This window comes from Corvus moneduloides, chromosome 19 (genome assembly GCF_009650955.1).
Source record: "Corvus moneduloides isolate bCorMon1 chromosome 19, bCorMon1.pri, whole genome shotgun sequence".
NCBI lineage: Eukaryota > Metazoa > Chordata > Aves > Passeriformes > Corvidae > Corvus > Corvus moneduloides.
The window spans coordinates 7764158-7776309 of NC_045494.1; the positions used below are offsets into that span (position 1 = coordinate 7764158).

The 12152-nt window shown below is 49.4% G+C and overlaps 1 protein-coding gene across 7 annotated transcripts; it reads left to right on the forward strand.

Annotated features, from left to right (window-relative positions):
• Positions 1-361: 361 nt before the first annotated feature.
• Positions 362-10305, forward strand: CDK3 (cyclin dependent kinase 3). 7 transcript variants are annotated; one of them, XM_032129330.1, is made up of 8 exons: positions 362-2018; positions 2356-2476; positions 2961-3131; positions 3545-3646; positions 4387-4590; positions 4986-7439; positions 9196-9393; positions 10049-10305. In XM_032129330.1, the coding sequence occupies exons 1-6, from the start codon at positions 1699-1701 to the stop codon at positions 5109-5111; spliced, it is 1044 nt and encodes a 347-aa protein (XP_031985221.1). In that variant the 5' UTR covers positions 362-1698; the 3' UTR covers positions 5112-7439; positions 9196-9393; positions 10049-10305. The 7 variants fall into 7 exon arrangements, with proteins under 7 accessions (XP_031985221.1, XP_031985219.1, XP_031985218.1 ...); XM_032129328.1 differs by having other exon boundaries at positions 4986-6673; positions 7172-7439; positions 9196-10305; XM_032129333.1 differs by having other exon boundaries at positions 906-1035; positions 1941-2018; positions 9196-10305.
• The last annotated feature ends 1847 nt before the right edge of the window (positions 10306-12152 follow it).

Genomic DNA, 12152 nt, shown 5'->3' on the forward strand with positions numbered 1-12152 from the left:
TTGCAAGGGAATGCAGCCACCTCCAGCCTTTTCTGCTTGCACTCAAAGATTTTGAGCTGCTGGCTCAGCAATGGGCTAAATCAGCCCTTTTTTAGGTCACCTAAAAGTTGGGGTCTTCCCTGTGGACCCACGCAGATGTAATGTCCATGCCCACCTACCCCTAAGTCCTCCAGATGAAATTCCCTTTGCCTCTGCCTTTCCTGGTGCCACAATACATAAGATTATTTTAATCTTGTCTTCTGTCAGCTATGAAGTCAATGATTAATTCCTCCTCAAGGACATCTCCTGAAAGGCTGACAGAGCAGCACAGCCCACGCTGGGGAGGTTCAAGGGACAATTGCACAAGACAAAATAAAAGGGAAAAAAAAAAAGACAAAAAAAAAGACAAAATAAAGCCCAGTAAAAAAGACATTTCTGCTGGGTGTTTGCCCTCAGTGTGTCCCAGGGAGCCGTAATTATGAACCCAATTACTCCACTGTGCAGATGGAGCAGGAGAGCTTCCCCTGGCCCTGTGCAGTTCTTGTTGCCCTTCCCCAGGCCCCGAAGTACCTCTTTACATCCATTTTCCTCAATTTTTGCCTGTAGCCAGCACACTGCACAACCTGGGCAAGAGAACAACCAACCCTGGCTAGCTCCTGTTTGGCTCTGTCCACCTGAAGCCCCCCGGCCACCCCAGACCCCACCAGACAGCCCTGTCCACTCCCAGCTGCCCCAGGCAGGTCCCTGAGGTGTCCCTCAAGGCTGAAGGAGCAGCAAGGTGGGACTCAGACCCTGGCAGCACCTCAGAGAACATCTGAGGGGCTCAAACGCTTTCCCCACACTCACCTTTTTGTTTCCCGCTTTTTTTTCTCCCCTCAGAGCACAGTGCCGGCCACCCCCACCGCCATCACCAGGCAGAGGCAGCCCCATGGAGGCCATCCAGGAGTCGTTCCAGAAGGTGGAGAAGATTGGAGAGGGCACCTATGGCGTGGTGTACAAGGCTCGCAACAAGCGCACAGGGCAGCTGGTGGCCCTGAAGAAGATCCGCCTGGATGCGTGAGTGGGGCAAAGCCCTGGGCCCACCACGGCGCCAGGCTGGTGCCCAGTGTGGTGCGAGAGGCACAAAAAAGCCTGACATGAGGGGGGATAAAGGTGTCTCTAGGATTAAAATAATCTTATGTATTGTGGCTCCCAGAAAGGCAGAGGCAAAGGGAATGTTGTCTGGAGGGCTTGGGGGCTCTGTGTCTCATGGGCATGGCAGCTGCGTGGGTCCACAGGGAAGACTCCAACTTTTAGGTGACCTGAAAAAGGGCTGATTTAACCCATTGCTGAGCCAGCAGCTCAAAATCTTTGAGTGCAAGTGTTTAAGGACTGACCTGGCACCGCTTGGTCCTGGGTCCATGGCACAGGGCAGGGGGAAGCAGCTGCCGTGTTGTGAGGGAGTGTCTCCCTCAGGGCTGTGCTGTGGGGGCAGAGTCAGCCTCGGCCCTCCAGGGTGGGACAGAGCAGGTAAAAGCTTATTGTTATTCCTCTGGATTGGCCCTGAGCTGTCTGCACAGTGAGGGTGTCTGTGTGGACCGGGAGCCAATATGCTGGGGCTGCACCCCATGGTGGCCCCTCAGGGTGGGGGAGGTGGCTGCCTGAGGGGCAAAGAGCTTTCATTTCCTCCCACCTCCAAAAAGAAAGACCTGGGTATTCAATACATTATTGCTTCTCAGAATGCACCCTCAGGTGCTTCCAAACAAGCTCTGCCCCAAGGCTTGCATGTCTAGGTCATCCTCTCCCTCTCCTTGCCCACAACTTCATTTCCCCGCCTCACCCCAGCACGCCCCAGCCACTGCTCCACCCCAAACTCAAATGCTCCCTTGGGGTGCAGTGGAAGAAGGAAGGGACACAGAGCCCCATTGGGCTGTGGGATCCCCCTGGGTTATGGGGTGCTGTACAGCCCGTCTCTGCCACAGGGAGTCGGAGGGTGTCCCCAGCACTGCGATCCGAGAAATCTCACTGCTGAAGGAGCTGAAGCACCCCAACATAGTCAGGTAAGACCTGGATGAACCCTCCCCACCAGCTCATCCATGAGCTCCTGCTCCAGGAGCAGACAGCAAGAAGTTTTTTCTGTCCTTCCCCAACTGCACAGGCAGGAGCAAAATACACAGGAAAATGCAGGAATCACTTGCACTTACCTGGCTTTCAACAATACATCATGGCTCTGCCACTTCAGCAACACACTGCTGCTGCCCCATACTAGATGCTGCCCTTAAACTGCCCCTCTCTGCACCAAAGGACTAACAGAGCAGAGGCATGTGTGGGAGGAGGGATGTTTGGGTATTTGCAGAGGTCTGGAGCAGATACTGAAGGGAGAGACTTCTTTTCCAGGCTCCTAGATGTCATACACAGCCAGAAGAAGCTCTATATAGTGTTTGAGTATCTGAATCAGGACCTGAAGAAGTACATGGACTCATGCCAAGCTGGAGACCTTCCTTTAAGCTTGGTCAAGGTACAGTGAGACAGGGTTGCCAACAGGAAGGGCAGACAGCATGTCCCTGCTGCCTTCTGCTGGGCAGAGCCATCTCAGAGCTGCTCAGACTGGGCCCGGAAATGATTCCTCAGCCTCCCAGATCTCAAACATTTCAGCTGGGAAACCCTCATGGCACTATTGCTCAGTAACGCTTATTTCCCAGCCGTTTCCAGGCCCTCCTGCCCATCTTGCTGCAGAACAAAGGCGGGATGTGTTGCTAATTGCCTTTTTAGAGTAATGGGTGGGTGGAAGGGACTGATAGTGCCTGGATTAGTGTCTCTCTGTCCCCACGTGGCACGGGAGCAGTTGGTGTGTATCCCTGAGTAGTGGCCCATAAGCCTGATGCTGCACTGTAGCAAGCGCTTTCTTCCCGTTCAGATCTATAAGTGATCCAAAGTGTTTTGGTTCACATGATCCAAAGCGTTTTCATCGTGGCCTTATCTGAAATCTCTTCTCTCCTTAGAACTACCTTTCCCAGCTGCTGCAAGGTGTGAGCTTCTGCCACTCGCACAGGGTCATCCACAGGGATTTGAAGCCACAGAACTTGCTCATTAACGAAGCAGGAGCAATCAAGCTGGCTGATTTTGGACTGGCGAGAGCTTTCGGGGTCCCGCTACGCACATACACTCATGAGGTAGTGTCGAGGCTCCCTCAGTAGGGTACACAATCCAGAGTGGGTGAACAGCAGCAGCAGCAGAAGTTGGTCATCCATAACAGGCACAGCCTGTGTTGTGCTCTTAACCTCACCTGCAGCCTAAGGGATTATCTCATGTCCCTACAAGGTGTGCTGGCTGGCTCTACCTGAGCCTGGCTGCCAGCTGAGCTCCCACCTTCTCTGCACAGGGTACATTTATTTGTTCCAGAGGGTGTTGTTGAAGAATGTTCTGGTAATCCTAACCTTGCTGGCACTAAAGTGTCTGTAAATTCAGCAAGGCCTTAGCATGCTTGATTCGTACAGTCACTGCATTACAGCTGAGAAGGGAGGGTATCACGCCTCTGGTTTCATCCAGGGAAGCAGACACAGCCTGTTTGTTGGTTCCTTTCCAGGTGGTGACTCTGTGGTACCGAGCCCCTGAGATACTGCTGGGATGCAGATACTACTCAACCCCTGTGGATATCTGGAGCATCGGCTGCATCTTTGCAGAAATGGTAGGATGGGTTTAAATCATCTCTTTCATGAGCCAGAGGAGGCAGCTGCAGTGGGAAGGAGGGATGAGATACAGAACATCTGGGATACTGTGTTCCCACCCTGTCCTGAGGTGTGCTTTGTGGAAAGTCCACCCCAAGGGTTAGCTGGTTCTTATCTCAGAGGGAAATCTACCACCCTCGGGGGCCTGGCAGAAGGCTGCAGTTCCAAGTACATGGGAACACCATGGCTCTCCTTGCAGAAGGGGTAACTTCAGCCTTATTGCGGCAGCATTTTGATCCTGGGAGGAGATGACTCTCTTCCAGATGTCCCCATGGTGGGCTGCAGAGAACTAGCACTCTCATGGCATGGCAAAGTAGATCTCCTAGGGGTCCATGCTCCTCTTGGAAGAGCTCTGGTTAGCCCTGCATTATAATAGCACTTCCTCATTCCCAAAGTCCCAGAGCAGGCAGGAGGGAGCTAGCCAAGAGTGGGTGTGAGGAAACTGGAGACAAAGAGAAATCAGGGATTGGCAGAAAGAGGACAGCCCCAAGGTGGTGTGGATCCATGGAGAGGACCTGGAGACAAGCAGTCAGACACCTGTGATGTTCCCAACCACTGCCTGGCAGAATCACTGCATTGTGACTGCCCTGGTCCGTGCAGTTGTTTGCACATGCTGGGACAGAAGGTTGCTTGCAGCAGGAAATAGAGCACACACAGGTGATGGAAAGGTGAGACCTGGCTTTTTCTTTTCTTCTCCCAGATGACCAGGAAGGCCCTTTTTCCAGGGGACTGTGAGATCGATCAGCTCTTCCAGATCTTTCGCATCCTGGGTACTCCCACCGAGGTGACCTGGCCTGGTGTGACCCAGCTCCCTGACTACAAGGGCAGCTTTCCCCGGTGGCCAAGGAAGGACATGAAGGACATTGTTCCCAACTTAGATCGAGATGGGAGAGACTTACTGATGGTGAGTGAGGGCTCAGAACAAGGCCTGGGGATAGACAGGATGTTTTCAAACTGGGCAAGGAATAGGGATATTTGAGATTGAATTACCTGGAAGTGTGTTAGCTGACCTGGGTTGAATGCCCACCTCTGCCATTGCAGAAGAACTGAAAAATGGAATAGGGCTCAGTCCTACTCTGAAGAAGGACTGTCATTGCAGGTTCCTCCAGGAACCACTGCATTGGGAGTCAAGAAACTCTTCTAACATAATCCCCAGATTAAGTTCAGTTGTGGGTGACTCCTGAAGCCCAGAGAAGGAAAAAGTCAAGACCAACATCTGCAACTGCATCCAGCTGCATGCAGGTGCAATCAATCACCCAATTTTAAAATCCTAAATCTGCTGGGTTTTTCTCTTGGCAGCAATTGCTCCTGTATGATCCCAGCAAGCGCATCTCAGCCAAAGCAGCCCTCAACCACCAGTACTTCCTCTGCAGAAACTCTGGGAGCCCTGAACAGCAATCTGTGCTGAGGAGAGACTGCAGATGAGAGGCCATAGCTGTCCCCAAGCTCTTGTACCTCCAGGTAGCACTGCAGATCTGGTCTGGGGCACTTAGCAGGGGCCTGGCTGGAATCCAGGGTCTTGCTTTTCCTGAGGAGCCTGGGAGGGGACATTCTTGGCATTTAGAGACTTTCAGTCTGTTGCTGGGGGAAAGTTTGGGTTACAGACCGGAGACCTGTTTCGAAGAGGTCATGTGCAAAAGGTGGGGGTTATTTATAAATTAATTATAAATATATATATATATAAATATTTAATATATATAATAAATTAATATATATATAAAATATGTATATATATATATAAATATAAAATAAATTAACAGCATAAACCACTGAAATGTAGAGAAGAGAGCATCTCTCAGAGGTTTGTCCTTGCATTAGTGAGCTAAGGTGACACACAGTGATTTCTGTCTCCAGCACTGGAGCATCCTCAGCTCTGTTGGGCAGCTGCTGGCACCAGGGAAGGGGGGCACTTCTCTCTCAGCCTTTTGCTGCTGTTTATCAGCCAGGCTTCTCAGCACTAGACAAGCTGTTTAGTCTGAGCTGTTTAACAGAGCTGACATCCTGCTCTTTCACAAGCTGAAGAGCACTATCAGTGTCTTAGTTTGTGCCTTAGCTGGGACCAAGAAGCCAAAAGATCTGGTTAGCATAAAGCAGATCCAGTTAGGATAAAGCACTTGCTGCATATGACTGCAAACAGGGAGCAGCTAAACCACTGGCTTTCATCATTCCCGATGTAATGCTGTTTCCTTTGTTTTATTGTCTCGGAAATGTTTTTGCTCTTCAAATGTTTGCGGGATTGTCTCTGACTCTTGGTGTGGTTTTGACAATTTCTTTTTCTTCAGTATAAAATAAATACTTGTAATTCGTTCAGAAACCTTGGTGTTCGTTTTTTGGCACAGCCCATCAGGCTGGTTACACAGAACAGGTCCTTTTTTTCAGAGAGCCCTCCCTTCCTCATCTCCTGCACTCTTTCTTTTATCCTTTCCAGCCCAAATCCTTAGCAGGTGCAGAGATGTGCTCTCAGTCCTGTTGTGGAACTGATACTGAAAGGGTTAATCCAATTTCTACTGTGTCTGTGTACTCTTAGCAAAGAAACAGGGTATGCAGGAGCTGCTTTCTCATCAAGGACAGAAGGAAGATAAGGGGAAGACATCTGCCTTAGGAATGCAGCTACAGCCAAAAAAAGATTGCAGAAAAAAACTGAACCCAGGAACGTGAGGAAGGTTTTATGGTAATGAACAATGATAACAGACAGCGGTGACTGTATGTGAGGAACGCACTTGTAGGGAATCGTGTGCACACCAGGTGGAGCTTATCCCCCGTGCACCAGGCCTGTGATCACTTCTTCTGAATGCTACATTGGTGTTAAGGAGTTTTATTTTACGCGCTTTTCGGCGAATTTCGGTGACAGTTATTGGCCACCCAGATGGGAGCTCACCTCTGAGCCCTGACGGATCTGCAGTTGACAGATCTCCAGCCGGCACCGAGGGGTTCCCGGGGACAACCTCGGCCTCAGACCGTCAGGGGCTCAAGGCAAGATCCCTGGGGTGAGTAAAGGCATCATTTAAATTGTTTATCTTGGGGTTATTGACGAGGGGTACAAATCCCCTCACAGTTACTGGTGAGGGGGTTGAATCATCCAACAGGGTTCACGTCCCTGGGTAAGCTCACTGTCTGGGGGTTCCGGTCCCTCAGGACTACGGGGTTTGAGTTCCCTCCGAGGGGTTCCCCTGGGTCGAGAAACTTAAAGCACTGTTGCAGCTGACCAAGGAGACTAAAAACAAGCTCGTAACACAGGAACTAAATCATTGCTATACCTACTTTTGTGGTGGAGTTTGGTTAGATACCCTGAATTCTTTTTGGCCTTTGGGAGTGAGTGGGTTGTGTGTTGATTTGAGTTTGCCAGCCTGTAAAATCAACACTGGGACGCCTGTGATATAAAGCTCGTTTGCTGAAAGAGTGTTGGAACTTAACTCTCTGTTGGGGTTTCGATTATTGATTTGTTTTCTGTGTGCGCGGCCGAAATCGCATTGGTGGACGCGCAGCGCCCTCTCGTGTCAGTGGGAGCGGGCGGGCAGGCGGGGGCACCCCCGGTTACAGCTCAGCTGCTCCCCCGCCGCCGTCTTGGCTCCGGGGAGAGGAAGAGGGAAAAGAGAGAAGAGAGAAGGAGAAAAGAGACCAACTGCTGTGACTCGCAGCACAGCAGGCCGGCCCCGGCCCGGCAGGTTCTCGCCTGCTCCAGCGCCAGCCGCCTGGGCAGCGTCACCCCCCTGCTGCAGCCCAGAAGCACCCGCAGGGACTCCCCGCGCCCAGGTAATCGTTGTATTCGCTTTCCAGCCGTTGTTATATACTTGTATTATTGAGTATGGGGGTGGTCTGTTCTAAAGCTAGAGTGGGAAATGATATCCCGAATTCTCCATTGAAATGTATATTGAACCACTGGGAAAAGATGAGAGGAGACTCACTACTTAAATCCTAACTAATCCAATATTTTGGCCAGTGTATAAACTGGACAATGAGGCAAAGTGGCCGGAGAAAGGCACCTTAGATTATCACACCCTGCTACAGCTGAGGTTGTTTTGTAGAAGAGAGGAGAAGTGGAATGAGATGCCTTACGTAGATCTGTTCTTTTCTTTAAGAAACCATCTGGAATTGCAAAGGGGGTGCCTACCCACCCTGTCAAACTCTCTCATGTTAGCTTTTGGAAAAGAAGGGGAAAAGGATAGGACATTGAAGCGATTTTTTTCCTCTTGTAGTATTGGGCACCACTGTTTGAAATGCCAAAGCTGATGGGAGGAGGATGATGTAGAAATGATGGAGGCACCAGACTCAGGAGATATGGGAATAGAGAATCTGCGTGTGCCTGATAAGGGGCAAGCACAAGGAGCGGATGAGCAGTCAGCTGGGAGGCAAGAGTTAATTTCAAGTCCAGTGATGGGGAGAACCCAGGGTGAGCAGGAGGTGAGAAAGCAGGAGGGGGATAAGCAGGAGGCGACAGCTCAGCTCTGGCCAGGGGTGGGATCTCACAGCCTGATAGTGGTGAAGGTCCCTTTCTCCCCAGTCGATCTTGAGGCATGGGTGAGACTGGCAGGGCCCTACAGAGAAGATCCAGAGAGAGTATTTAGAGTGTTTGAAACCATTCTCAAGGCCCAGAACCCAGATTGGGGGATTATACAAGTTCTGTTAGATACTCTGTTAGACTCTACAGAAAGAGAGATGGTACTCAGGACTGCTAGGAAGGAGGTGGACAGGACAGGTACAGCAGGTGCATTACCAGGAACTGTGGAAGAGCATTTTCCCTCGCAGGACCCCCATTGGGACCCTAACACAAAGGAGGAGAGGGTTTCTCTGGGACAGCATCAACAGTGGATATTATCTGGCTTTAGACATGCAATGCCAAAGGCAACCAATTGGTCTAAACTTTATGAGGTGAAACAAGAACTGCATGAGACTCCGACTGCATTTGTAGAACATCTAAGGGCAACTGCCAGGAGATACCCTAATATTGATCCAGAAAAGCCAGGGGAAGCTGTACAGCTGGCTTCCATTTTCATAGGAAACTCAGCACCAGATATTAGAAAGAAGTTACAAAAGCTGGAGGGAGCAGATTCTTGTGACCTAGGAAAACTCTTACAAGTGGCCTGGATAGCTTTTAATAATACAGGACAAAAGGAAGAAAACAAAATCCGGGAGAGAGAAAAGGAGAAGGAGCAGAAAGAAAAGAGACGGGAAATGGAATGGGAGAAGAGAAAAAAGAAACGGGAAATGGAAAGGGAGGAGAGAGAAAAGAAACGGGAAATGGAAAGAAAGAAAAGAGAAAGATGTAGGGATGCAATGCTAAGTGTAGCTCTGCAGAGGGCGCTACTTAACGGGAGAACGGAGAGGGGCTCTGCGCACGGAGAGCTGCGGCTGAATCCGTGCGGCTGCTGTAGAGGGCCTGGGCACTGGAAACGGGAACGTCCCAAGAACCTGAAAGGGCCGAAGGTAACAGAAACCCTTGAATGAACTAAAAAGGTTTGTCATTCTCTCAAAACCTCTTACCCTAAACACCCCAGTTCGCTCATTTCAGCCCGGGGATCACATACACGTCCAGACCTGGAAATCTGAGCCACTTCAGGAGCAGTGGAAAGGACCTGGTTCTGCTGACTACAAGAACAGCTGTGAAAGTAAAAGGAACTAACTCCTGGATACATTGCACCTGAATTCAGAGGACTCCTGACACCGGACTCTTGCAGCTGAAAAGACATCTGTAAATGAGCAGTGAAATGTATGGACTAATTATGGGAATTAGGTGGAAGTGTTGAAGAAAATTTAATATTGACTTTAATCCAAGGGTTTGGTAAGATGCACAATTTGTCCAGCATTACAGCCTGCCTCTTTGTCCCTAATTCAGCAGGGGAACCTATTTCTTGGGGAATTATCCCTATATATCTGTCAATGGTGATTCAGTATGGTAATCTGACGTTGCAAACCAGAATGGCCTTAGCTCTATTGCTGGGCAAAGAACATGGGGGTTGTGGGTATTTAAAATTGGACAGAGAACATAGTTGTGTACACATCCCAAATGTAACAGAAGATCTCCAAAGACCACAAAATGTGGCCAGTGGCTGAGAATAGCAATGCTATCCTGAAACTAATTGGTTCAATGAAATTCTTCAAGGAATAGGGTGATGGTCCCTGAAAGGAAGGCTGGCTGGAATACTGGAAACCATCGTAACTGTGATTGTAGTTGTTATAATTATCAGCATTGCTACTGATTGTGTTTGCAAAATGGTCAGTCAATCTTGCGGGAATATAGGTGACTATAGATAGAAATTGAGTTGGAACTTACCAAATGGCCTTAAGGAATTTGAGATGTTTCAAAGGGGGGAAATGACACCAAAAGGGTTAATCGAGTTTCTGCTGTGTGTTTGTACTTTTAGCAAAGAAAAAGGCTACGCAGGAGCTGCTTTCTCAGCAAGGACATACTGAATTCCTAAAACACCTGGCTTAGGAATGCACCTACAGCCAAAACAAGGCTGTAAAAAAAGCTGAACCTGGGAGCATGGGGATGGTTTAATGGTAATGGGCACTTATAATATGCATGTGGTGACTGTATATAAGCAATGCACTTGTAGTGAATCGTGCACACATTAGGTGGAGCTTGTCCTGTAATAAATGATGCCCCTTCTTAATACTACATTGGTTTTAAGGAGTTTTATTTTACTCAGTTTTCAGTGAATTTCAGTGACACAACAAGGGGCTGATGGTTCTGCAGTCCAGTGATGTCTCAGTGTGGGGTTGCTTTCCCTTAGAAGTTCCAACACACTATTTCAGAGTTATGTTCTACTTATTTAAATACTCAAAAGACAGATCTAATTTATGGAAGCCAAACTTCTGCACTCCTGTTTTTCATGCATGTGCACACATGCTCTCCTAGTAACAGCACTCCCAAAAAACCAATTTCAGCACAACCTGACAGCTGTGCTCCTTCATCTCATGGCCTCTGTGTGGTGACAGCCAGCTTGGAGGCACACATTTGTGGATGAATCCATGGAAACATGGATGAATTCTGCTGTGGGAATCATTTCCCTGCCTTTGCATACATGTTGTAAAGTCAACGTTCTGCTGTTTGCTCTATGCAAACAATGCTCATGTTTTACCAGACAAACTGTTTGCAGAAGAGGTAAAGGAGGAGGGAGGGGACTCCTCGTATAGGTTCCATGTGAACGTTTATTCACGAAGGGACTAGGGACAAAGAGCCAAAAATAAGCCAGCATCCAGGGATTTTATAGTGGGGGTAAGTAAGGTGGGGATAAGGGACAAGCCAATGAAATAGAGGGATTGAATCTGAGGGGTTGAATCTGAGGGAACCAATGGGAACAACACATAGGCGGGACCAAGGGAAGCAACCAATGGGATGTCGAGGAGGACAGAACTTTCTAGAACTAATACATGGTTAACTAGGGGAAATAGATATTTACAACTTCATACATAAAACAGGAAGGGAAAAACATCGACCAATCAACTTGAAATACACAAATTACTGAACCGGGGGGTTCACCCTAACTGCAGAGTGAGTTGTTAAACATTGGTGCCTAACCACCACACTGTAGATTCTGGAGGTTCCTCTGGGGTCAGGGTGGCTGCAGCCATTTGCACTGCCACATGGCACCATCACCTTGTGCTTGGGAAGGGAGGAAAAGTTCTAGCTGGCTTTTTCTGAGCAACTCACAACCCTGCCAGACAGCCAGGCTTTGGGGAAAGCCTCATGTCTGAGTGGTGCTTCATATGGACACATCAGGACATGACCTGAGCTACTTTGTGCAGGTAAGGGCCACTTGGTAAAAAACAAAAGGATTTTAGTGAGTGTTTTTCAGACTTGACTAAACTGCTCAGCCATGCCATCATCTCTCAACAACTTCACCCAACCCCAGGTAAATCCCTCCTGCCACAGTTAGGGAGCACTTTGTCCAAACTGATTAACTGCCTGCCTAATCACCAGGACTCCAAATCTCATAGTTACAGAGCATTCCCCCAAACCATTAATCACCCCACAGAGCACGGTGAGGAAGGCTGGCAGCAAACTCACCTGCTGGGCTGGGCTGAGCTGCAGCAAAGGCAGCAGCTCTGTTTCTGATGGATCCTCCTGCTTTCAGCCAGCCAAGGGAAGCAAAGCCAAGGCACAGCAAGGCTGCTCCCAGCAGCTTTGAAGAGCTGGAACCCGAGGATTCCTGGGTTGCACTGGGACAGGATCCTCACCTGGCCATGCTCCAGTGCTTCAGGGGCTGTTGGGCAGAGTTTGTCTCCTGGTCCATGACTGCCCAGCTCCAGCCCTTGCTGCTGGCCCAGACCAGCAGTGCCAGCAGTGTTCTACCAAAGGAAGCAGGCTGGGAATAGATGTTTCAGGGTGTGTGCAATGGTTTTCCCTACTGTAAACCAAAAAATTGCCCAGCATTGATCATGGCAGCTGAGATGGCCACGAACAGCAGCCATAGGCCTGACAATCACCAGAGTCCCTGCAGAGCCTGGGACAGAGCCTGGGCA